The sequence below is a fragment of the Tribolium madens genome, unplaced genomic scaffold, assembly GCF_015345945.1.
Source record: "Tribolium madens isolate multiple individuals breed KSU strain unplaced genomic scaffold, Tmad_KSU_1.1 Scaffold_3;HRSCAF=73;Tcas5.2_LG2, whole genome shotgun sequence".
Lineage (NCBI taxonomy): Eukaryota > Metazoa > Arthropoda > Insecta > Coleoptera > Tenebrionidae > Tribolium > Tribolium madens.
Genome location: NW_025401006.1, coordinates 8,430,664 through 8,457,957, shown reverse-complemented (window position 1 = coordinate 8,457,957; position 27,294 = coordinate 8,430,664). Strand labels below are relative to the sequence as shown.

The following is a 27,294-nucleotide window of genomic DNA, read 5'->3' as shown; positions in this document are numbered from 1 at the left end:
TATGGCAGTCTCGGAGGAGGTAATTTTAAACACTTCTGTTGTCATAAAAGATGCGAGAAAGAACCATTCCGCGACTTTGAAAAAGAGGAGACAAGGGACTCTGTTTTGAGAGTTAAATAAAATAACATTTCTATGAGAGTGCGAGATGGGAGGCGTTATGAGACTAGAGGGACATTACGACATTCATGCGGGACACACAAATAATAAATATTATAATACAAATGGCGGGCAGCGTGTTGTTTGCCCCAGCCCGACAATGCAACACATTGTTATACACGTCGTCCTGATGACAGTTTTGCTTCTTTGAAAAAGTTTTATCGCTGTCGCGGGAATGGACCGCCTCGAAGCCTTTGCTCGAAACGTGCATGCTTTAGTATAATGTCCAAGTGCACAGATACAAAGTAAAGAGATCTCAAGAAACGACAAATCTTACAATTAAATTCTCGCAGTAGCCCCCACACACACTTCCTATGTTAGGTTAGCTTCCTACGAATTAGAATAGCATACCTATCTTAAAACCTTATTCGCTTTGTTACAAAATAAATTATCTTTTGCTTAAATCACATATTTCTTTAAAACTAAAAAAGGTGTTCCAGTACTTTTCCAGAAAATAGTTTCCAAGTGGGTCGTAAAAGAGGTAGTGTTTTAATTTCTTCTATTTGTAACATCTGAAGTGATATAATTAAATTGTAGAATTTGTTATTTGTTATATCAGTCTTGAACTATTTTAAATATAACAATTTGTTTGTTTGCTGCTTCATTTCTTTAAATAAGCTGTTTAGATACACATAAGTGCTCACTTGTTTAGTCCCACTTAAATTTAATGATATTATCAAATAAACATTTGTATAAATTCTGTCTTACATAACCAAGTCATCAGTTGCAAACAAGACTTGAGAGAAACATGTTGTTTTTACTATTATTAGTTACATTAACTTCGATGTTAATTTTATACTTCATTAAACTGTCGACTAAGAATTTTGATTATTGGAAAAAACGAGGCGTGAAATATGTTAAACCTTTTCCATTTGCTGGAAATTTATTACCAACGCTACTGAAATCAAAATCAACAGCTGAACTTATACAAGACCTGTACAACGTTTTTCCTAATGAAAGGTTTGTGGGAATTTTTCAGTTTAACACTCCTATTTTGTTAGTAAGAGATCCTGAATTAATCAAGCTTATTACAATTAAAAACTTCGAAAATTTTGTTGATCATTTTGGATTCTCTAATGAAAAAGTTGATCTTTTATGGAGCAAAAATTTGTTTGCAAGTAAAGGTAGGATTTATATATTTTTTTTAATTTCTATATCAATGATGTTCGAATTTAGGCGAGCGATGGCGTGACCTTCGACAAACTTTAAGTCCCGTGTTTACAAGCAGTAAAATGCGAGCAATGTTTGTCCTGATGGATGAATGTGTAAAACAATTAATTGAATATTTTAAAGATCAAAATCAAAATGTTGTGGACGTTGAATTAAAAGACATTTTTTCAAGATATACCACAGATGTTATTGCTACTACAGCATTTGGAATTAAAGTAGATTCGTTAAGAAATAGAAATAATGAGTTTATGGTATCAGGACGAGAATTCACTAACTTTACAGGATTCAGAAGACTGGTGTTTTTTATATATGGAAGTTATCCAAAACTTGCCAAAGTAAGACAATTTTTAACAATAATTTACTCTAAATTGTAATTTTTAGCTTCTGAATATAAAAATGATCCCTGATCGCTTAGGTAATTTCTTTAAAACAATTATAAAAGAAACTATTACTTTACGAGAAGAGAAAGAAATTATTCGGCCTGACCTCATCCATTCATTAATGTTAGCAAGAAAAGGCAAATTAAAATACGAAGAACAAATGGATTTACCAGATGCTGGTTTTGCCGCAGTAGAAGAATCTAACATGACAAAATCTAACAACAATGTAAATTTTTTAAGTAATGAGGATATAACCGCACAAGCTCTTGTTTTTTTTATCGGTGGTTTTGACACAACTTCCTCACTGATGTGCTTCGCTGGATACGAGCTTGCTATTAATCCTCACATTCAAAAAAAACTTAAAGACGAAGTCAAAGCTACTGAACGTGATTGTAACGGTCAAATTACGTATGAAAAGCTTTTAAATATGAAGTACCTTGACATGGTAGTGTCTGAAACATTGCGTAAATGGAATCAAGCATTATGGCTCGACAGAAAATGTACCAAAGAATTTGAAATTCAATCTGAGAAAAGTGGTGAACCTTCAGTAAAAATAAAAGTAGGCGATATTGTTTGGATGCCTGCTTATGCTATTCATCACGATCCAAAATATTATCCTAATCCTGATGTTTTCGATCCCGAACGGTTTAGTGATCAAAATAAGGACAACATTAAGACAGCAGGCACTTTTCTACCATTTGGAACTGGACCAAGAAATTGTATTGGTTCTCGATATGCTTTATTAGAAACTAAGATTTTGTTGTATTATATTTTGCTTAATTTTGACATTGTTACCAACAAAAAAACTAAAATTCCGATAAAACTGCGAAAGGACGTTCCCTTTCTCTTACCGGAAAGTGGTTTTCATGTCAGTCTTAAAAAAAATAATGTTTCTTAAGGATTTTGTAAATTATAAATTTTCAGTGCTAAATGTTATAATGTTATTAAAAAATAAACAATTTGATTATGTTTATATACATTATGGATTATTTTAAAAATAACAATTTGACAGTTTGTTGCTTAATTTAATAAATGTGTTATCATGTTTAAAGGTCGTGAAAGTTTGTTTCAAATACTTATCTTATGATAACTTTAAATTTATTTACCATAAGATAAAAACGCATTTTTTCAATAAAGATAAATAATCCGATACGTAAACGCAACATCAGTTGTAAAGAAGACTTCACACAAACATGTTTTTCATGATATTAGTTACAATTACAGTAGTGCTACTTTTGTATTTAATCAATCTATCAACAAAAAATTTTGATTACTGGGAAAAACGGGGTGTGAAATATGTTAAACCATTACCATTCGTTGGAAACTTATTACCAACAATAACAAAGTCCCAATCTTTAGCTCAAATTATTCAAAATTTTTACAATGCATTTCCAAATGAAAGGTAATAAATATGAAAGCTTTAAACATGTTTCAAGACATTTTTTTTAAGGTTTGTAGGAATATTTCAGTTTACTAGTCCAATTCTCTTAGTAAGAGATCCCGAAATAATAAAGTCAATTACAATAAAAAAATTTGATAATTTCGTTGATCACTCTGACTTTATTGGCAGTGATATTGATCCTTTGTGGACGAAAAATTTAGTTGCTACCAAAGGTAAGACGTCAATCGATTAATAATAATTTACATTTTACGAGCGGTAGGTATAATTTTAAGCGTGAAGTTTTAATATTGAAGCTCGAAGCGAAGTTGAGAGCTTTAATAAAAATGAACGCTGTAAAATACCTAACGCACAAATAATGTACAAAACTTTTTGGCCAAAGATCGTTCTTCGATTAGGTAATTTAAATTTCGATTTGTCAACACATGACGCAAATTATGCGAGTTAAACAAAATCGGTCTTTTCATAACTAATCACATAAATTACTATTTATCAATGTTTTTACTTAGGTGATCGGTGGCGGGATCTCCGACAAACCCTAAGTCCTGTGTTTACAAGCAGCAAAATGCGAACAATGTTCGTTCTGATGGATGATTGTGCAAAACAATTAATTAAATATTTTAAAGAGCAGAACCAATATGTTGTCGACATAGAACTAAAGGACATTTTTTCGAGATACACCACTGATGTCATTGCAACTACAGCATTTGGAATTCAAATTAATTCACTAAAAAACATAAATAACGATTTTATAGTATCAGGACGAGAATTTGCAAACTTTTCAGGATTAAAAAGACTTGTATTTTTCATGTATGGAAGTTACCCGAAACTTGCTAAAGTAAAAAAATATTTACTTGCAAGTCTTTGAAATTATATTAACTATTTTTAGTTTTTAAATATAAAACTAGTCAGCAAACGCCTTGGCAACTTCTTTAGAAAAATTATAAATGAGACTATAGCATTACGAGAAGAGAAAAATATTGTGCGACCTGACCTCATCCACTTGTTAATGTCAGCAAGAAAGGGCAAATTAAAATATGAAGAACAAATGGATTTACCAGAAGCAGGTTTTGCTGTGGTAGAAGAATCTGAGTTGACAAAATCCAAGAACAATGTGAATTTTTTGACTAATGAGGATATAACAGCACAAGCTCTTATTTTCTTTCTTGGTGGATTTGACACAACTTCTTCTCTGATGTGTTTTGCTGGATACGAGCTTGCTGTTAATCCCCACATTCAAAAAAGACTTAAAGAAGAAGTCATAGCTACCGATCGTGACTCTAACGGACAAGTAACATATGAAAAACTTTTGAACATGAAATATCTCGACATGGTATTGTGTGAAACATTACGCAGGTGGACTCAAGGAGTATTTCTTGACAGGAAATGCACTAAAGGATTTGAAATTCAACCAGAAAGAAGTGATGAACCTTTAATAAAAATTAATACAGGAGATATTATCTGGATTCCTGCCTTTGGAATCCATCATGATCCAAAATATTATCCTAATCCATATGTTTTCGATCCAGAAAGGTTTAATGACAAAAATAAAGACAAAATAAAAGCAGGTACGTATATGCCTTTTGGCGTTGGACCAAGGAACTGTATTGGATCGCGATTTGCTTTACTAGAGACTAAGATTTTGTTGTATTATCTTTTGCTAAATTTTGATATTGTTACCAACAACAAGACCCAAATTCCTGTCAAACTCAAAAAAGGTGTTCCTCTAGTTTTACCAGAAAATGGTATTCATGTGAGTTTCAGAAGAAACAACAATTTTTGATTTTTTTTATTATATTCATACAACTATTCTTGATAAAACTTCTGTATAATTGTGTTTAAAAGGTGTAAATCATAGCCTTATTACTCTTTATATTTGCTTTATTTTAAAACATCCCTTTATTAATTCTTTCGGAAACTAAAAGAAGCTCATGTATTTAATGTTTTCACTACTTTCCAAAGTTAATATTCCTTTGGAATTGATCTATTATTTGTAAAGAAATAGAAATTACTTAAAATTTAATACATTGTAGAAAATTACATACATCATAAAATCCCGTCATAAATAGCGTCATTTAATTAAAACTAAGAAGAATTGAGGCAATTACTTCGGCCCTTGTAGTACACCCACAACGCTGAGCTTCGGTGCAGTTTCAACTTTATCAACAAACTGTTTGTAATCACAACAATACACAAAACCGCGTTGGTAGTTTGACCATGAACCCGCACCCCAGCCTACTTTACTGCAAATATTCGGACACAAAAAATGTTCTGTCACAATTTCTTTAACAAAAGGATTATTTAAATTAACCAAAACCACAGCTTGTCGCAATTGTTTCGAATAAATAATTTTCCACAAAAATTTAGGAACCGGTAGTTTACTACCGGAAACGAGATATATATCCACTTCATTCTCATTAATGTCCGGAAGAGTCAAAACGCCGTAAGTTCCTGTGATTATGGTTAGAGTTTCTTGAAGGTTATCAGCGAGCTTCCGTATTAATAGCTCGATTTTTTTCCAATTTCCAGCATTAATTGCTTGCCATTGAGGAGCCGCATTTATGTAATAATAAGACGTGTATTGAGTGGCGGCGTAGAGAAAATCCGCATCAGGCGATAAATGACCACGAGATAGAAAGGAGTTGTCATTAATGTATTCCTGAGCTTTTAAAGCTGATTTCATTAATTTATTGAATGTTGCTTTCTGAAACGTCTGTCTGTACGCGACGGAAACAGCAACTCCGGAAGCTTCAGGACTAAAAGCTGGGCGATAATTTGATTTGGAAGCGTCTGCAAACGGGAAAAATCAAAATATTAGTTTGAATAACTTTGAGAGCTTACATTTGATGTCTTGTCCGTGAAGTAAATGTTCAGTATATAGAGTGGATCCTGAACTGGGGTCGTAGCAAACCTCGATTAACGTTAAGAAATTTCGTGAGGAAATTTGGTAACCAATTTTGTAAATGCGTCCCTTATTATCCCCACATTTCTTCGTTGTTTTGAATACTGTTCCTTTAATAATCTTGTTGCATTGAAGATCACGGAAATTCACATCTTGATTGGCCACTCGTAAAATGTGTCCTTGCACGCACTGTGCGTGCGTAATGTTTGATTGAGCTATAAGAAAAAATGTGATTGGAATGAAACACTTGAAGTTTTCTTTCGTTACTTCCAACTAAATAATTCTTGGAATCTGGACACACCAACGTGACGGTCTCTCTTCTCTTCAAGCTGACTTTACCGTTATTGGGCACAATCAATGTCGTGTCGTTCTGCAATAAGATGGGAGAATTTTTCTCACTTTGGCCATGCACCGAAAAAGAACATCCTGCAAGAAACGTCGGCTCAATGGAAATCTTTCAGAACCGGAACCAGTTTACCTTTTTGGTTCGCTACGAGTACGTGTACCAAATAGGCGATAAAAACACAACCGGCTAGGAACAGCTTCATTTTGTAACTGTACAAATTAGCCATCGGTAGGCAAAGATGTGGTCAATCATGATAATTTTATCGCACAACTGTGAATCATGCTGCAAGCACCTGAAAAATATTTCTTTGTTGTAATTGCAAATTCTAAAGTGCAGATTTTATAGACCAAGAGACATTTTATCAAATTCGCAAGAGGATGAGAAGCTGGCGTGATTTGACAAGAATACCTTGGTTAAGCGAGGGTTCACTCTACTCAATCTAGTTCCCGCGTAGGAGACTATAAAACCATAAAACGCGATTTATAGGTTTATTGCTGCTGCTTCTCATTTGCGAGGCTACAAAATGTAAGCTTTTACACCTCTTCTTATGAAGAGGCGAGAGTTGCTTCATAAAGCTTTATCTGTGCACGTTCCACGTATTACATAACAATTTTTACAACTCTCATTTTTATATGCATAACAATTAGGCCCGCAATACACATAACACCTTCACGCATTTATATGCATTAAATTTGTAACAAGCTACAACCAGAATTAAATCGCTAACTTTTCTCGATTTATCATTTCTTCCTTAATATGTATTTTCAAATAAATAAAAAGAGTATAAGTAACAATGACATGGTTTGGAAATATTTTAGTTATTAACTGTGTACTTGTAAAAAATTTAGATTTTTCCAAATAAAATTCTATTTTCTATTAATTACAAAATAGAAGAAAACGGAATTTGTTTATAAAGTTGTGCTTAGTAAAATTTGTAGTAAAAAAAAGCTCTTAAATTATTTCATAATTTGAAAAAAATTTGTTTTATTCTAACGTTTTCATTTGTAACTGACAAAATTTAGACAACCAGAAACAGTTTTGAATATATTTTTTTAGGTATAAGAATTGACTATTGAGCTCCTAATTACAATTTTTTTTTGGTTACGTAAAACGATAATCTAAGCAAAATTCACAATTTCAGCCTCAGACTTAATTCAGCATTATATTTAGATCAGTGCAACTAAAGTCTGTTTTTTTTTAAATGGAAATGCCAAACAGTCTTAACGTTGGCACCACTAGTAAATTCATTCATGGTAATTTTAATAAAGGAAGTTGGCAGTTCCGGTCCTTTAAATTAATTTGAAAACAATGTCATTAAACGTTAACACAAAAAATCGTCTAAGAAAATTTAGAGACGAAACACCAAAAAAATTACAAATTCGGTACCGCTAACAGTTTTTAGAAATTTGGAAACGAATAGTTCGCAAGCAGAAAATTAGAAAAAGAACCCGTTAAAATGTAGACGTAATTTGTAATGCAGGTTTGCTAAACATTCTCAATTTTTAGCGCTTTCAAAGAGCAAACAGCCACACAAGATTCATAAAAGTCAAAATTTTGACAACATCTCAATTTGAAAACAACCATAACTTTTTGACAACATTTCTATGAACAAAAAAAAGAGCAAACAAAATTTGTGGCTATGGAGACAAGCTGCTACCAATTTTTTCACCAAAATTTTGACTTAGTAATTTCCATTTAAAGAAAAACAGACTTTAGGTACTTTTTTTTGACCAGCTAATAGTTTTGTGTTTTTCAAGACTCTAATTCTGCTTTTCTGACTAATAAATTTTTAACAAAGTTATTAGCGACGAAAACAAAAACATACAAAATGTTTAACTATGAAAATAAACTACATCTTTAGTTTCTTATACGTAAAATAAAGCAAAATTTAGAAATAAACTTTGAGAATTTGGGTGTGATTTCAAGAAAATGTCAGTGATTTTAGAAATAATTGCATAAATTATTAATAACTTTTTTCACACAGTGTGCAATTATTGTTATATCATTATTGGGTGGTCGTTGCAAGAAGCCATGCAGCGGCAATGATACAGAGATTGGATTCGCATGAACCTCCAAGTGCAAGTTCGTTTCGTGATTTTCTCTCTCATAGAGCAATTTCGTCCATGAATTGAGTCTCCGGTTGTGGAGTTTCCTTATTTCTTGCGGAGCAACACATTGTTCTTCCTTCTCCCGCGGTCATTGTCTCGCTGTTTATCTCGCTCTCTCAACGAGATGATTTTTGCTAGGGAATGGCTACGGAGATGATTTTTGCCGGGTCGTGTCCCCTGAGAACCCCTACACCGGACCCCTTTCGGACTCCTGGTCCCCATCCCTCTCCCTCTTTCGAGATCGCGAGGTGCGTGACTCGGACTTCTCTGTCGCCCTGCTCGGCAAGAGGTGATCTAGTGCACTCTGCCTCTCATAACTTCATCCGACCCGATCATGGCTCACCAGGGACTCTATGACAAATGTATCCTTCCGCCAACTTCAAATTAGTTCCGGCCGTATAGAGTGATACGGATAGGCGGACCGCCGAAACCATATTGCACACGTAATATAACAAATAACGTCAACTGTCTTCCGAACGAATATCTATTTGCTTTAGATGAAAACGCGGCCGTAACTCATAATACGCGGAAATACCATTCGATTTCCATCTTTAACTCCGACTCAGGGGTATAGAGCTGCAGGCGATGCCGTTACAAACCGACAAACTGCTCTAATTTGAATGCGAGAATCTTCACCAAAACAAAACAGCAAAGATGTATAGCTACCAACAAAAAAAAACACAATGCATGCTACCCAAAACTCAAAGGAAAAAATGACAGTCGTCATCAAATACCTAAATACGTTAGACTTGATTTGGCAATAATTACCTACTAATTTCTAAAATGTTATGAGAAATTAAAAACACATCAAACTTTTAAAATAAACCACAAACTTAAAATATTCCATATTAGTCATTAACTCATAATAAAGCTCTTGAAACAAACAGATTAATCATAAAACAAACTTTTTTGGCTATAGTTAATTTCTATATTCAAATTTAGTAGACATTAATTATAAGTATTGTAACATTGTTGAACACTTTATCTAAAAAATATTTTTTTTGTCTTTCACAACACGACACCTCGCTTATCATTAATTTACTGTGTAAGTCAGGGTCAGATGGTCACGCGGGAGTAATAAGCCGAGCTAAATAATTAAGGATTATGTAGGCATGAAAAGTTTTGGACTCTTTACGTATTATTACAGTAACTGTTGATTACATAACGATTAAAAAATAAAAAATTGCTTTATGTAGATTTAAACATTTAAACAAGCAATTGTGTTAAACAAAAAAATAATATAGGTGTCCCAAAATTAACAAAACGACTTTATGATACAGTATTATATGAAGTGTTCATAATTTAAAAAAAAATCTCGCAACAAGCTAATGTTCCGTTATGTTATCAATATAAAACACTAATAGGATTATTCATTCTTTAAATTTCTGTGTTCATAATTTTTAAAAAAATCTCGCAACAAGCTAATGTAGCAATGTTCTGTTATGTTATCAACATAAAACACTAATAGGATTATTCATTGTTTAAATTTTTGGTTTTGGATTATGTTTAATTTTTATTTTCATTTTTTTAAGTGGTTAGATAAATTAATCAAAAACATGCAAAATAATTTCAAAGTATTGCAGAGCTTTAAAATGATATTTATTTGTTTCTTTCTCACTTGTAAACGTTAATTTATCAAGTCACTGTCTCCATCTTGAAAATGTCTCATAACCGGCTAGCCAGTAGGTACAGCTAATTATACCTACGTATAAAGCTCATACAATTTTTCCAAATATCAGAATAATTTTTTTCAAATCAAAATTTCAGAATTTCTAGAATTTTTAATAATAAGTGAGGTTTGAGTAAACTTTTAATTGTAAAAAACAGTTAAGAGGGGCCTGATTTATATAAGATGGCGCTTGTGTTGGTATGTACAAGGGTAGGAGGCAAAGTATACTAATTTAGGATAGTTTTTTTAAACTTTAAACAGTTTTTGGAAATTTTGTATTTACAAAAGTAGGTCCGGTTTAAACTAGACCCCATTTGAAATCTTTCCCGTAAAAACTTTGTGGTTTCTTATGTCCCTTCATTTACGTAACCAAAATGTCGGTAATTGTTGTGGTCAGAAAACTTTGTCGAGTGTCCGGAAGACGGCAGATAAAAATGAAAATTGTTAAATAAATTTAATAAACAATAATGAAAATAGTTTTGTTATAGTTTCCTCCAATTTGACTGCGCCATCTTTGTTCTAGTAGTGGAACAAAGTAAGCTTTTTTTAATAGATAATTTTTTATAGCAAATAGAGCCATTCTCAACAAATCTCTAATTATTAAATAATTAAAAACATAACTTAAATTTTAATTTATGTTTTTAAATAGTAGAATTATAGTAAAATAGAGCTTATTCCATATCTGGTGGCAAATTGACAGTGACGGAAATACACTTGCAATGCGCCCACTTGGTTAAGATAAAAAAATACATGGGCGTACTTTTTTTCTCTAAAAATTTTGAAGGCAAGGATTGTTAGGAATATTATTTTCGAAAATTCTTTTCATGCGTTAACAATTTAATAATTTGTTAATCTTCTTCATCTTATGTACGAGTACCTACTTATTATAATTTTTTAAAGAACAAAAGTGGTTCTGAAATATTATTTCATACGACGCCTATGTACAATATTTTTTTTAATAATAAACATATGTTTAGTGTCAAAATTCAGTCATTTTTGACAACGTCAGTTCGCCACCAAATTTAGAATTAGTTGCTTAAGTAAAATAGATAAAAGTTTTAAAAATTTAAATAACATTCCGTGTGCACAATATATCAAGACCTAATGCACCTGTATTTTTTCTTTCTTTTCTTTTATAAAAATCCGATCAAATATTTTAATTTTTAATAACCACAACCCTCACAAATTAACTCTGTATGTTGATTAATAAAATTCGGTTGACCATTTGCATAAACATTTAGTAAGTATTCTATTAAAAAATATAGTAATTTACTCATTTTCCACAATTATTAAGTTAATTTTTAAGCACACACTTTTTGCTCACCTCGTTTTAAAACAAAACTCAGAAAGAATAGAGTTTTTTATTAGGTACTTTAAATGTAACATTCAAGTAATTAATTAGATATTTTTAGTAATGTTTAAGCTATATCTACTGTTTATTTCAAATTTATGAGTGAGATTCTTAAATCTGATACCTATGCAAACAAATAAGTTATTTTAAAATAACTCTCGATAAATCGAGATCAATGCAACGTGCGTAAGCACAATCACTCAATATTAATGTTAACTAAATAAAAAATCACTTACCAGTTGTTATCTAGTTAATGTGATTGACATTTGCTTCTCATACATAATCATTATGTAGTTATTTTTAGCAGAAATAGTTGATAATTTTAAGAGTTACGGTGGACATCTGACGGTCGGTAGCTAAACTTTATTTCTATTAAGCAAGGTAACTAAAACCTTTCTACAATAGCACGCTCTTGTAATTGATTTTATCTCAGGAAAAATTGCAGAAACCTCTTTTAAAATAAAACAAATTGTTTATATAAAAACGTCTATTTAAACTGTAATTCACATCTAATGTACAAGAAACAATTATTTTGTAATGGTAACTGCAAGCTATAACTTTTTATCAGAAGTTACAACAAATTATCAGTCATTGAACAACTACTCTACCTTATTCTAAAATTCAAATTAGATTTATGTTAGCTAAAGACAGTTAAAATTAAATAATTGAGGAAATACAAAGACACAATTAATAATACTGTTGAGCTTAAATAAAACTTTGACACGTACTCAACTGCAGTCAAGATAGACAGCACTTTGGTCAGGTACTAATGTTCTGCATTCATTAAAATCACTTAACTAACACAAAACTCATTTAATTAAACAGTTTAATAAATGCTAAATTACACTTTAACTCAGAGCTAACAACGGTTCATGCAACTCTCGCGAAGCTTTCGATTCTTTCGGGATCTTCTTGAGCTTATATTTCTTCTCAGGCAACAACTTTGCAAGTTTAGCTTTCGACTTCGACAATTTCTTCACCGGTATTTCAGTTGTAACTTCAGAATCCAAAAGGGCTAAACTCTCGATAATATTCTTCGGCTTCTTAACTTCCTCATGATGTTTCGTGGCATTTTTATTCACATAAACAACAACATATTGTGAATAGGCCGAATTGGGTGTGTTAATATCGGCGAAATCTCTGAAATTCTCAAACTGTTGGTGCTGATGCGGCCTGGGATTTGGCACTCCATGGTACGAGGGTCTACCATGACCGTTCTTGAAGAACGGACTGTAATCTCTTTCGTAATGACCCGACTCGGAGTCTTTATCGTAAAAAGTGCCGCCGCGAATTACGCCGAAATTTCCTGATCCTAGAAGACCTCGCGCTTCCGCATTGGCCGCTGTCCGATATCCTGTATCTTTATATCCGCTGAATCTGGGCGAGTCGTAGGAAAGTTGCTGGTGTTGGTAACCGGCATTGGGTCGTTGGCTATACGCTCCTTCCTGCTGGAAGAAGAAGGGCCGAGAATGGCCCAAAGGTGGGTTCTGAAACGGCGAATATGATGGGTAAAAGGTCTGTTGACTGGCTTCACGGTCGTCGGTCTCTTCTACACGGGATTCTTGGGGTTCCAAAAACATGTCGCTGTTGTCGCTGTCGTCCTCGGCGGACACATCTGAAACTAATATAGCTATTTATACTACTACATACGATTATAACATTTTTCAGTAAACACTTTACTCGCACCTTAGAAATAGATATTGGAAACAAATAATTGAAATGAGCTTTTTAAAAATATTTTAAAAAACATTTACAGAAGTGTTATTTAATTGCTTCATTTCCTTTTTAATTGCACTTGCAGATAGCGGAAGCTTTTTTCGTCCATTAGTTTATTGTAAAAGTTCGGCTCCAGCAAACATAATTATTTTGTGTAGATTAGGTGCAATGTTCAATTAGTTATTACAAAACAGTCTCTTTAAATTACTTCCTGTTTATTGATTTTATAGAATTTTTGCGTGATATTTGACAATTTATGAAATTACATACTGTTTCTTTACCAACGGAAGAAATTAAGCACATTTGACACTTTCCTAGGAATGTAGGTAGTTCAAAATTTCTATAAAAATGCAGCATTTAACTGCAGCAATTGCGAACTATTTGGAAAGTTTAAAGACGCATCTTATGTGATCGTGTTTATTCTTATTGTTATTTATATTAATTCCGCAATGTCACTTTCTCCTCTCTTGTACAAATGAATTTAGCAGAGCCATTTATGGTGAGAAAATTTAAATTTAGTTATTTTCTCATAGTAGGTAATACCACTATACTTAAATCAGAAATGAAAAAAAAATGGGTAAGAATTATAACTACATACTCTTCAAGATAAATACAAGAAGTAGATAATAAAGTTACTGCAACACACTTGTGTTTGTCTAATGACTTTCTATCTAATTTAATGTTTAATGCATTAATAAGCTTTCTTTTGGCATCACCAGAATAAATCTTTATTAAAAAATGTGTTAAATGTAGTTAATTTTCTAAGCGTCTTATTTGTTAAATAATCATATTTAGGGTAAAATAAATTTGTCAGTATTTAAGGCACTTCTTCCTTTGCATATGAAACTGAAAGAAGTCTGCTTTACGTAACAATAACACTCATAAGAATCGGTGCATAAAGTGCAAATTGTGTTTACTCTCATTAGAATTTATAATTAAATTCTGATTACATCCAAGTCTTTGTAATTTACCGAATCTCCTTACCTTCCCGACGTGAAAAAATCTTAATTTTACAGCCTGCGACCTAATTTCCAAACCTTCAACTATTTATTGCGTCAAGGTTGTTAACGAACAATTATGAGAAGAAGGAAATATACATTATCACCTTCAACACATTGTTGGAATTGTTCTTTTAACCCCAACGCCACGCTTCAGTTGAAAATGCATGATTATGAATTAATCACTTATAAATTCTTGTCAAAATTTTGCAACTAAAATTATTGTTATCTTAAGCAAATTGTGTTTTGTTATGTTATTTGCGTCGATAAGATTAATTGCAGCTTTCAACTAGACATATTTAAAATATTCAACAATAAGAAATTCAATCTAGCTTGTGCAATATTTTTCTTGTAAAAATCAAATTTTCATTTTTGAGCGAATTTCTTATATACCGTGTGTTGTACTTGACTATTACGTAAAAATTATCTAAACTGAAAAATAGGTAATGGAGGATTTCTATATTTCTTGCAGACGTGATGTCACTGAAATTGTTCAATTCTTCATGCATCACTGGACAAAAACGTTGGCAAACAACAACTTTTACTTTTATTATTATTTCTGAATATAAAATAAGTAGTTTGGTTGTAAATCTAGCCGAAAACGAATCATATGTTTGTTTCGCAACTGACAAAGAATTGTTTATATTGCTGTAAGAGGAAGGATCTTATAAAACTTTTGTTGTTATCAATGTCGACTTCCACGCTGAAACAAGGTTGAAGTGGTGACAGAAATAAGTTTTTTGATTGATGGCTAAGCGATGCTATCATCGTCATTGGAAAACTGCAAATGTTGATTGACTTCAAGCAATAAAAGCTAATGACCATAACAAACAATTAGGCATTAACGTACATCTTGATTTTATGATTGTTGGGTTCGTTACTACTTCCTTTTTTCCTTTTTGTTGTCATCACCCAATAAATTCTTAGATATTACAAACAAAAAAAGGTAAGAGAAGATGAAAATTTACCTAATCTCCTGAAAGCTGAAACGGAAATTTTTTAGAAAAATCTTGTAATTATTATTTAATCTTTCACCGCAAACACATTCTCTGCAGGATCAATAACGCGATAACTTTTACTTTCTTCCGTGAAGGTCATTGTAACTCTCTCCACATGTGAGTAATGTTGCCAAGTAATTTTGTGTAGATTTTGTCAAAGCATCTAGAAACTTGAAGAAAGTTACAAAATTTATACTATCGACAGGTGTTGACCAACCGGTTTTGTTGTTTAATCAGTAATAATTAAGTGATCTCGATATTTGTTTAATAAAACAAACAGGAAGAAATATAGAAGCGGTTCTTTAATCAATTTAAGATAAAATTTCGGTCAATAGCTCTTGTTTTTATGATTTAAGTATAGTATAGTATAGTTGATGATTTACTCACGAGTCTCGTCTTACTAAATCAATTAATAAACTCTTTCTTAATTGAAATTAAATATTTACAAATCGCTAAAACTGGAAAGCTTGGTAATTTCTAAAATTTAGTTCAATAATCAATAAATAGATCTCTCTAATAAAACCATATTTTTACCAAATTGCAACTTTTTGGCTTTATTTGGTATTGTATTGTGTCATGGAACACACTTACATATACTTGTATATTTACTCAAAATTAAAATTTCTTTTAATCACAACCTTTGCCGCAATTAAATAATTGTTAATGCTTAATTTTGTTAATGCCTGATTACGAACTAAATGTAGTAATTGCATTTGCAAGTGTGATCATGAACTTTCTTGAATTTAATTACGAAATTGTGTTTAGCATTTTGGAAAATTATATTTCACATCTTGACAAAAAAAGAAAGTTCTTGAGAAAATTTTGATATTGTTTTGCAAATCATGTAAATGCGATCGTGTTTGAGACAACTCTGGGAAAAAAATCAAAAAAGTTTTAATAATCTTGAAATTTTCATTAAAGTAACTTACGTTTGAAAGCTGAATTACTTTATAGATATTCTGTCGTAATTTATTGATTCATTTAATAACATCTATTAATCGATGTATTGTTTGTATCCTCATTAAGAATTCTTAACATTGTGACACCCAAACTGAACAACATGTTTGAATTATTTCATAACAAATTGCGAAAAATTTATATTTCCTCCCTTACGAAAACTTTAATTAAATAAAAGAGCTCAAGTTGCAAATGACCAAGAGCGTTTCCTTTCTTTGTTCGATGATTTGATAAGATTGTTATCGCACTGATGTTTCTTCAGATACCTAATGATAATAAAAATAAATATAAAAACAAAATGTTTTGCAAACCAAATTTACATCATATTTCTTATAGGTACTAATTTATTATATTATATTTATACACATACGCCTACATACCTATTGTTTTTTTTATAAATTAAATAATGACAAATATTTTTTAAACATGTGTTCAATTTTGGCGTTATATAATCATTATCTTTAGATGCTTACTTTCTACTTTCTTTCATTCATCATTTGTGATCAATATGTATATTACAACTGGTACTCAAAACCAGTTTGTGTTACAACAAACATTTATTATTTAAATTTATTTGTGTTTCCACACCGAGCAAAAATTTTTTTTCTTGTGGTTCCAAAAACAAAATACCCTTTCCCGTAATAATGAACTTGAATTCTATTACTCTGTTATTCAGTAGATATTTTGAAAAACGGAAAGTTGTTACGTTAGTCATCTTAATAACTGCTCGCCTTGAATAACTATTAGTTAACAAAACGTGTCCGATATGTAAAACATGGTGTTGCACGTGAGTTTCTCTTTGTTTTCATGAAACAATTAATTAGAGCTTTATAAATTAAATGATGTGTCAAAGCAATTAGTCTCGCACGGAGAGATTATATTTAGTGTACAACGATTTAACCGAATTAATTTTATTAGATTTAAAATTCTTCCGGTTTTACAAAATGCAAACTACTCTATTAACATAACGATAATCAGCAAGAAAAGTATTTGGGAGGAATCTAGGATTGGTCCTTTATTGCTATTCATAGAGTGACAGATAGTTTCACTTTTTAAGCTGCACTGCATACCAAATTTTGATGTTAATTGACTGAGACTGCTTCCGGTATCAAACTGCACCAATCAGCTGCTGAAATCGTGATAAATATACAACGACCAAAGCAAAAAAAAAACACTTTTAAAACTGAAGATATCAGTTTATGGCTTTAATGCTTTAATGTTGATTTAGAATAAATTAATTTTTTGCTACAAACTGAAGCTGGAGCATGTTCACTGAGTGACCATCAACTTTTTTCTTTAAATCTTGTCTCACAAATAAACTTTAACGCAAGCAGGTAGTGGTTCTTTTTTATTTTGATTAGTACCTATACAATTTAATTTCAATTTAAATTTGCCAAATTAGAAAAAAGTAGCACCTGTATTGCGGTTTCATGTTTTGTATTAATACGTATACAAGCTTAAATATAATTAGGTTAGTCTGTCGAATCACTACAGTATAAAAAGTTAAATGATCCAAAATAAAAAGAATAATAAAAATTATAATGTACTCGTATCTATATAAAAGTTTATTAGAAGCAGAACTTGTCAAATAAAGGCCAAGGCAATTAAACTTATCGACTGATCATAAGGAAATAAAAACATAATAAACAGCATTAAGAAAGGAAGGTGCAAAATGTATAAATATGGAACAAAGCAATTTACCTTTTGTTGCGTATTTTTATTAATAGCTATTATTAGATTTTTATTTAGTAAATTACAGCAGAATATTATGTAAAACAGAAATTATTTAAGCAAAAATAAGAAATGTCAAATGATCAGTGCAAATTCAGCAACCTAAATGCATATCTTCAAAATTATTGAAATTTTAGTATCTAATGGTTTATATTATGTCTGTGTCAAATCCAATCGAGTATTTGAATCAACCGGAAATGAAATTTGTTCTCACTTTCAAAAAATTTGAAAAAAAAGTCACGACCACTTAAGCGACTATGAGCAAAAAACCGTTTCATAAATTATCGTAAGTACATTATAATTTCCAGCAATTTGTCAACTACATTTTGCTAAACTATTAGCTGCTCACTTTCTAAATTACTCTCCGACAATAAATCATCTCGCCGAATCTTTGTTTATGGAGTGGAAAAATTGGTATTGTGCGGCCCATATTTTTATCTAATTACATAATTTCTTCCTTTTTTGATGCTCAAAAATGAGATTTATTGCACATTGAAATTGGTTTGCTAATTATGAAAGTGAGATGAGTTTTGACATTCCATCGTATTGGCAACTATCATCAGCACGCGTTGCATTAAAATTGCAAAAATAAGGATAAGTAGAAAGAAAAGTGCACATAAAGATAACTTTCCATCTTAGATCCAGGAAACTCATCACATGTAGGAAGATTCTGTCTATAGTTGTCTATTCCAAGTATGCAGCAAGCAGCAAATTAATGTGCACATTTAGTTGCGTAAAGATGTGCATCTTATGATTTTACGAGTAGGTAGAATGTGAGTGAAAGGTTTGGGCAATAGCGTCTTCTACATGCTGGTTGCGATGTAATTCACATTCTCGTCACGATTTCTCACATTATATCGTCTTTGAGTAGTGTGAAATGTCGTCAAATTAGAGATGACTTGTGAAGATAATGCGACGTTTATTTATTATTGCATCTTCTGATTATATAGTTACTGAGTTGTGCTTTGTACTGCGACAAATGATTTATGGAAGGAGCGTTTATTACCTAGTTTATTAAAAATTATACTTGTCAACAGTAGTCACAAAATTGACCAAGCAAATTATAGTATTTCATAATTTTAAATATTAATGATTCACTAATGAACTTTTAAGTTTTAATCCAACCCATTACAGAATCAAACCGCAGACTTAATTTGGCAATAGATGCTCTGTCATTTATGACCACAAATGTAATATTCTATTTTTTGGCTTTAGCCCGGCGATAAATTAGTATTTGGGCAACATTATGGCAATCGCCAAATCAGTCAAATGTTAAAAATAATGCCAGACAATTGGTTAGATTTTTTTCCTAATTGTTGAAATAACCTTGTGCAAATTTTTAACAACGCGCTCAATCTCCCGTAAATTTTATATAATGGCAAAAAATCTGAAGTCTCACTCGGAATCAACCCACAAGGAAACAAATTTCACGGAACATTTACTGTTATCCTTGAAAATAGATAAGGAAATTGTAACAAGTTCGTGCTTGCTCTATATCAATCTATCGTGACAGATAATTAAAGATTAACTACTTTTGTTTTGAAACTAGACAAAAATTGTCTATCTTGTTGATTAAGTGCAGAGAATATTTGAAGATTTTCCAAAATTTTGACTTACTTTGCGCCTCCCCTTGAGGATATCCAAACCCGTCAGAGATGACAAGAATTAATATTGCCACAACGTGGTATTTCATATTCTCGCGCACTTCCTACGTTCACCGGACACCAACCAACACTTACTCCACTCAAATCCTGCTGACAAACACCCGACAAGAACTTTCTATCTGCTTTATACAGTCTCTTACACTCGACTAATTCCCCACCTGACTATTGTTATACTTGAGTTCATCCACCTTCATTATTTTTTATGTTTGTTTAGTATTCATATTTTGACGAAAAAATTAGTTTTGCCTATTGTCCTTTTTAGCAAATTTATTCTTTACTTGAGCTTAATTATAGCTTAATTACAGCTTCATGACGGAAAAGAACTATGCTACTGTGCATGTAAGGTAGTCTATTAAATGTTTCTTCTCCTAGACTAATAAAGCCAAAAGTCGTTTTAAAAATTATAGAGAAATAAGTAGGAAAATGTTATTTAAACTGATTCGAACTAGCCGTAATAAAAGATATTTATTTTAAAAATTAAACAGCAAAATTATAAAATATTTATTTAATTATTTATTTGTCTTGAATTAGAATTAAAAATAATATTAACAACTGTGCTTATAAAAACAATGAGCTTTCAAATTTCTGTAATTATCAGTAACACAGTATTCCTTCAAAGATAACTTTCTTAGCATTTATTGAATAATTTCTCACAGAAATCCAGATGTTCTCAATTTCAATCAATTAAAATAATATGAGAACTAATTGCCCCTTTTCTATCGTAAAATTGATAATTGCTGCCTATAAATACCTACATTTATTTAAATTATAAGGTGTAATGATAATTGAGAGGATTTATGCAAGAACCAACTCTTTAACGCAATAACAATTAAAGGATGGTTTGTACGTAGTGTATATATTATTGTTAATTTGACGTTAAATTGAGTTTTAATATAACTGTTTTCACTAAATATTAAGTGCGTAATTTTTATTAATAATGTGAAAGGAATGTATGTAATAATTTGGGTATTACATGAATAAAAATTATGAGAATTTCATTGTGGCAAAAACAGTAATTTTGTGGACACTTTGTCGCTTCAGGTCAAAGACGCAATGCTTGATTTATAACAAGAAAGTCAAAGATGTAACGATGTAACCAGTAATGTTCGATGGAGAATATAATTAAACGATTGAATAATGGTTACATAGAAATAAAGCTGCGCTTTGTTAAATTTGAACCAAAATTCTTGAAAAATATTGAGAATGTAAACCTTGAGCTGAAATTGGCTAAATATTTTATAAAGACATTGTTTGTTTATTTGTTAAACAATCACGCAATGGGTACAGAATGATGCAGAATTTTGCGATTTTGTTGACAAATTAAGTACGTGGAGATCATAAATAAATTATCTGACAACATAACTTTCAATAGATCATTAGATGATAAGCCAATCAAGATAATATTTTTGCAAGTTAGATGGGAAATTATTTACTGTTTCTACTTGTTTTCTATTACTTATGTAAGGAAACTATTTACCGAAAAATTGTTACATAATTTCGAACAAAAAATTTCCAATAATTAACCTCACTTAGGTTTCCTTTCAGTCAAGAAAATTTTGCTTAAACGCGCGTTTTGCGGTTGTTTACAAAAATGATAGTTCTACCGTGATCTTAGATTAGTACCACACGTTTTATGTAACATTTGTAGAAGACTCATGCTTGGGAATATGAATAAATTATTATACACGTATTGTAAACATTTGCGTGAGAATGAGCTCTAAAATAGTTTATAATTTGGGTTATATGTACTTTTGCAAGTTAAGATGTTTATTACATGGAGTTTTCCGGCAAGTGAAAGTCCTGAATTGACCCGGGTCAGAGGTGAAGAAGATACGACATGCCAGGTTTTCATTGTTTTATATTGTAATAAAAAGCTTTAAACCCATTTCCCTTTTGACTAAAATATTGCAGAAGAGCCACAATAAATTCGGTGGCATTCATTTATCTTAAAGGCCACATTGGTTTTTTTAATTAATGAATGCATTATTCATGTTTAAATATTTTTAAATATTTAGAATTTATTGTAGGATCATTTATAATTTGTAGACATTGTAAATAACGATGGAATCATTTTATTATACATTGTAAATAAGAATAAATATAAAAATTATTTTAATTAAATACCTTGTGTTCGAACCATATCTAAATATAATCGTTGAATGTGAATTTTTTTTTAATCCCACACTCAACGATGTAATTTAAGGTAAAATACCTTTTTTTTTAATTTCGTAATTTTAACATTTTTATTTTCTAACAAATTCAGTTGATTAGTTGACAGTAAAAAATTATTATAAATTAACGCAGTTTTTGCATGAAATATGGTGAAACATTGCATTGAAGATGATATCTCGTTATCATTCCTAAAATGACAAAAAATTAATCATACAAGATAACAATCTTTATTACTATTTTTTGTTCAAGTAACAATATTAGTCAATTAGTCATTATGAAAATATGAACTCCTACTTACCTACTTATTTACAACCTGGTAGAGAATAAAAAATAATGAAGTAAAAGTTCTTAAGCGTCATCTATTTACTAGAGGCGAAACCAATGCGGAAAGCTGTGTTGCAGGTGCACTTTTAATAAATTTGATAATTTTGTTTAAAATTGGTTTAATAAAAACATTTTGTAGAAAAGTAGGAATTTTAAAAACACAATTAACTGTAAAATTTTATTTGTCATTAAAAAGAAAACTGTTAAGTTTACAAGAATAGTGCAGGAGATGGCGCTACCCAGTCTAAGCAGTCAATAGTTGAGAAAAGATCAATCAGTTAATGAGATACGAGATCGGTAGCGTGTTTATTAAGATTTTTTATTTTCCATCAATTAGGTGGCATTATTCAAACGATAATTGTGATAATTTTATAGCTTTAGATAGTACAAGGTTTTTGTCTGTGGTAAAATATAATTAAAGTTTATGCAATTAAAAAGATTCCGTGATCATTAATTTTCTAATACCTATCAAAAAATTTATATTAATAAAATTTTGAAAATGTATAAACAGTTTTTATTTATCCTAATGATATCATAGTTAAGACGTCTATATCTTATCTTGCACATTTTTCTAACATTTTGTTTGCAAACTATTCATGTTAAGAAAGGTAATTCCCTGTTCTGAAAAACCGTTGACAAATTTATGAAAAAAACACAACAAACAATAACAACTAGCGTCCGGAACGCGACCCGGATATTGGCGCTTACATTTGTTGATTTTATGTAATAAGTTAGGATGTTCCGGAAAAAGATCATGTATGCGGAAGTTACACATAGCTTGCGTCAAATGGCATTTCAATAAAATCGACTGTGAAACTAATTATCGGTTTTTATGATTTTGTCTTTTTTCTGTTTATGATCCTTAATTAAGAACATTTTTTAGATTAAATAGGCCGAACTAGATTGTATATTATCATTTTATGTGTTTTTTTTATTTAAGTAATACCTATTAAGTCAGCGTCCGGAGAAAAGAAGAGAACTAGTTGATCTCAAGCAAAATTAGAATCAGAGTGTGTTTTATAAATAAAAAGCAGATTTATGGAATCGTCTTTAAAAAAATAATTTATTAGGTATAAGTTAAATAAATAGGTACTTATTCTAATACAAAAAAAATCACAGATTTACCTAACCAATAGGTAGGTACGTTGATTTAAAAATGAGATTCTATTCCCGACAATGCTGTCGAATCGTCAAAATTATTCACTAATCACGTCCTTCCTTTACTTTTCACTGGTTTTTTTCTCTTACTTCTTGGAAATATTTTCTTCTTTAAAGTTTTAAAAAAAGTCTTCAATCTTCTGAAGTAAGTAAGATCGTACAATTGCGCAGTAGTTAAGTCGGTGTTTTCAAGGAATCCAATTTTCATTTTTTGAAGAGGAATTCCTTTAGGAACTTGAGTACGTTCAAAACTATCGTAAACTTCACACAACAATAATTTCAGATGATTAGTAAGATTTGTGTAGATTTCTTGTCTTCGGTTTTTTTTGAAATTGGTTTCAGTTGTCACGTTTAAACGCCTTAAAACGTGTAAGTTCCCGGCCACATATTGGAGTGCTTTGTGAAGTTCAACTATTTTCTGTAACAAAATTATGTTGAAACACTCATTTTTATAAATTTTGCGAGGTACTTACATTTTTTGATTGATCAAACGGTTTTAGCATTTTTTTCCTGTTAAACCATTTAAGTCGGGGCACTTTATTGCTTTTCTCCTTTTTATAAAGCTTAAATATGCTCTTCAAACTTAAATTTAGTTGGTGAAGAAAAGTTTCATATTGACGTTTGATGATTTCTAGATGATGTTTTGTGCTTCTTTCATGTCTCTCCGGGGCTCTGTCGATGCTACTGGTACAGGGATGATACCACCAAGGATCCATAGTGGGTGCACTTGAGCAGGAACGAAGAAGAGTTACCACAGTTACGAGTATTGTAAATTTAAACGAATCTGAAAAGAAAGTCCCGAATTAGTGGTGCAACAGGTGGCGGCGCCCGGAGCCTGACTCACGGTGAAATCCGCGTCCGGGGGCGGCTGTATTTATCATCGCGGTAAAGGATCATCAGGACGGACATGCAATTTACGAGAAGCGCAAGGTATCGCGGCTGCGGACAGACTGCGAGATCGGTCGCATGGGGCAAGAGGACCGACCGACACATTCTTCTAAACATGCTTATTTAGTGTTATTCAGTGCGGTCGCAGACCAACTAACAAATTAATTTTGTGATGAATGGTCGCCCGAAGTGGACCAAAATTGCACTCTAGAGTCGCGGAACACTCACATGACTAATCGTCCCCAATTTCTATAAACACTTATCACCTCACTATGCAAATAATTACCTAGAGCTAGGGCCATCTACTTGAAGTAATACTGAACGTGAGAACTTAATTGTAACTAAGTATAGTCTCATAACAAGCACATGGTTTTGAGTGAAAAACTGTTCTCGAGATAGGTTTGCTCAGTTCGATGTTTAATCACTTATGAATCAGTCCCGATATTACACTGCTTTTTCTGCCACACTTATCCCCCCACCATTCTCACGATAATCCTAGTACGTAACTTCATATTTATTTTTTTAACTTTTTTAAATATATTCTCACTCTAAATGGATATGTACCTACGTCCAGCCCAACGGGAAGTCAGTGAAATATTGATTTCAATTAGAAGCAAAAAACAAATCAGCAATTTAAAAGAGGAAATCTACCTTTATACCTACTAGAGTTTATCCCCACCAACTCTAATAATTTATTACTAGATGGAAATGATGGGTTTTTACAAAACCCTTTATGCGACTAAAAAAAAATTAAACCCAAAAATCCTTAACAGATCCGGCCCAGCGATCGATGACGTATAGATGACGACGTTCGCCCAGATTTCGTTAAACTTTGTGGTTACAAAGTTTGTTGCTTTGAAACTCAAACGTCATCGATTAATTATTTTTCTTTACATTTTGTTGTATGCAAATCGGTTTTTTAGGACCCCACGATTTGCCGTCACTGTCGCCTAAAGCTTCCACGTGTTTTAGTTCCTTTTTGAACTGTCAGTCGGATAATCAATCGTTGCGCGGATTCTAATGATTTTTTTTCGACAGAATCAATAAGAAGATGAAAGTGAACTAGTTTTAAGGTGCGCAGAGAACAGAGATTGGTCTGACTCATATATGCGGACGTTCTAATATATAATTCGATTAATTAATAAGCGGGTATTCTAAACAATGAAGTTTAAGAAGCCAAAACGTCCGATACATTTTTTTTTGTTATACAAGTCCAAATCGAAATTTGTAAACAAAGAAAATTGTTTTGCTCGTGAATTAAACATGATATTTAAATTTTTATCAAATTGGATGCAACAAACAGCAAGCAAATTATATATATTAAAATTTTTGACAAAATAATGACTCACAACAATTGGAAAAACAAAAACAAACATTGTTATCTTTATTTATTGTGCAATATTTTAATTATAGGTACCTACATTACCTATCAATTAACAATTATACGTAGGCGCTTGCAAATCAGTTAATGCCTAAAATGACACTTCGTTGAATCTCATCTTGCGGTAATACTTCGAGATTTAAATTCATCGAAGTTTTGTCTATTGTGCATTACCCGGAAACTATTCTTCACTTGAATTAATTTACAATTTTGAAAATGCTGTTACTGAGACAGGATTATAAGATATTCACCTGAAAGCTCACCGTCTCGACGTCTAGTATCTTCTCCCCAAAGAAACCGTAAAAAATTCAAGGTAATTGCCTGGCGGGCCAACACTGTGTAACTGATTCGAAATTGTTGCGTGATAAGGTAAACGCAGATAATCGTCGGGAGTATGTAATTGGGCGTTACATATGTATGAAAGAGACAATCATGTCATATTAGTCTGTCTTAATGAAGCAGGTAATGGCGGGTTCTTACACGCAGCCAGCGACAGGGCGGCCTGCTCATTAGTGCTGGATCCGGCAGGACCGGCCCTGCACAGATCCAACACGGGCACAGTATAATTTTCACTTTCTCCTGATATTTTATAAATTGCGAAATAAAACAGACTATTTAAGTAGTTAGATGCATTACCTCTTTGAAGCAATCGAATGAAATAAAAGAATGAATAAACCAGGATAGAAAATTCTTCGGCAATTTTTTCTTGCATTTTTTTATTATTTAGGCTATCAAACATGTTTTATCATGTTTAAGAAATTATTAAACAAACATTGTTAAAATCGTGGTACATACTTGATAATCATTTAAATTGTTTCATTCATAGGTGCATGTTTGGCAAGTTTTATTTCTGTCTTCCTCAACGATATTTTAATCTGATAACAAACCTTGTCATCATCAGATAACGATACTATGCTATTTATAAATTTAACGTATATAATTCAAATTTGGCACTTACAAAAATAAATTAATAACCATGTTGCAAACATTTTTACCAAATCTTGCTCAATGGGTCTCTTTGAAGTAGAAGATTTGTTTTCATAAAATTCTCTTTTTGAATCAGTTGGAAAAAAGTTTCACATCAAATGAACGTGTTAAAAAAGAAAACAATAACTTGTTATGATGGTATCGAATTCTTTAGTCATTATGCACTTTTTATCGAGATGTGAACATTACTATACAAATAGTTAAAAGCGGCAAATATAGTAACTGGTGTAAGGTCAGTCAATTCAATGGTAAAATTTAGTTTCTAAACCCGGTCCTGCATTATCGCTATCTGGTTCAGGGGTGCTGGTGGTCAGCCCTGTTCTCGTACATTCTGCTGTCAACGGGCTAATCGTCGAACATATCTGGAATGCGCACCCACGTCGACGCCCTCCGTCTCATTTCACTCCATTATTCAATGTCATTTTCTTTTTGGTTCTCATTGCATACGTCGTCTACCACCGAACCCATTGAAGTTCGATTCTTCTCGCGACCAAACGCAAGCAATAAATGGCGAATCGTAAATAAAGATTACTAAAAGAATTCGTTTTTTGAATAGAACAGCAGGAAAAAGTTATTTTTTTCTTATTTGGTGGTCAAATTTATGGAGTTGGGGGTGACCACCAACACCAGGCAGTTTAGGTCCCATTGCTGTATCAGTATTAACTTACACATCGACTATTTCAAAAGTAATTTATATGTCAAGGTGAATTATTGAACCTTGTGATTAATTCCCAGAAAATGCGGTCTAATTCTTGTTAATATTAAATAACGTTATATTAAATGAGCAATTATTTAGTTTGTTGAAGGAGCAAATAATTATGTAAATTTTGATGGAACAC

General features: G+C 31.6%; 5 protein-coding genes across 6 annotated transcripts; 2 read left to right on the top strand and 3 right to left on the bottom strand.

Annotated features, from left to right (window-relative positions):
• Positions 1-893: 893 nt before the first annotated feature.
• LOC123007456 (cytochrome P450 9e2-like) lies at positions 894-2,679 on the top strand. Its single transcript, XM_044402765.1, has 3 exons — positions 894-1,280; positions 1,333-1,661; positions 1,708-2,679. Exons 1-3 carry the CDS (start codon positions 905-907, stop codon positions 2,602-2,604), a joined length of 1,602 nt encoding a protein of 533 aa, XP_044258700.1. The 5' UTR covers positions 894-904; the 3' UTR covers positions 2,605-2,679.
• A 209-nt stretch (positions 2,680-2,888) lies between these two features.
• On the top strand, positions 2,889-4,978 carry LOC123007457 (cytochrome P450 9e2-like). Its single transcript, XM_044402766.1, has 4 exons — positions 2,889-3,108; positions 3,157-3,320; positions 3,615-3,943; positions 3,995-4,978. Exons 1-4 carry the CDS (start codon positions 2,900-2,902, stop codon positions 4,886-4,888), a joined length of 1,596 nt encoding a protein of 531 aa, XP_044258701.1. The 5' UTR covers positions 2,889-2,899; the 3' UTR covers positions 4,889-4,978.
• Positions 4,969-11,792, bottom strand: LOC123007458. Its single transcript, XM_044402767.1, has 5 exons — positions 11,718-11,792; positions 6,486-6,645; positions 6,275-6,433; positions 5,947-6,222; positions 4,969-5,895 (listed from the first exon to the last, which is right to left on the bottom strand). The coding sequence occupies exons 2-5, from the start codon at positions 6,577-6,579 to the stop codon at positions 5,210-5,212; spliced, it is 1,215 nt and encodes a 404-aa protein (XP_044258702.1). The 5' UTR covers positions 6,580-6,645; positions 11,718-11,792; the 3' UTR covers positions 4,969-5,209.
• Positions 11,793-11,953: 161 nt separating this feature from the next.
• Positions 11,954-19,657, bottom strand: LOC123007272. The gene is made up of 2 exons (XM_044402471.1): positions 19,499-19,657; positions 11,954-13,102 (listed from the first exon to the last, which is right to left on the bottom strand). Exons 1-2 carry the CDS (start codon positions 19,572-19,574, stop codon positions 12,330-12,332), a joined length of 849 nt encoding a protein of 282 aa, XP_044258406.1. The 5' UTR covers positions 19,575-19,657; the 3' UTR covers positions 11,954-12,329.
• Positions 19,658-23,085: 3,428 nt separating this feature from the next.
• Positions 23,086-24,503, bottom strand: LOC123007776. 2 transcript variants are annotated; one of them, XM_044403214.1, is made up of 3 exons: positions 24,374-24,503; positions 23,673-23,983; positions 23,086-23,617 (listed from the first exon to the last, which is right to left on the bottom strand). In XM_044403214.1, exons 1-3 carry the CDS (start codon positions 24,387-24,389, stop codon positions 23,249-23,251), a joined length of 696 nt encoding a protein of 231 aa, XP_044259149.1. In that variant the 5' UTR covers positions 24,390-24,503; the 3' UTR covers positions 23,086-23,248. The 2 variants fall into 2 exon arrangements, with proteins under 2 accessions (XP_044259149.1, XP_044259148.1); XM_044403213.1 differs by lacking the exon at positions 24,374-24,503 and adding an exon at positions 24,044-24,339.
• Positions 24,504-27,294: the final 2,791 nt, after the last annotated feature.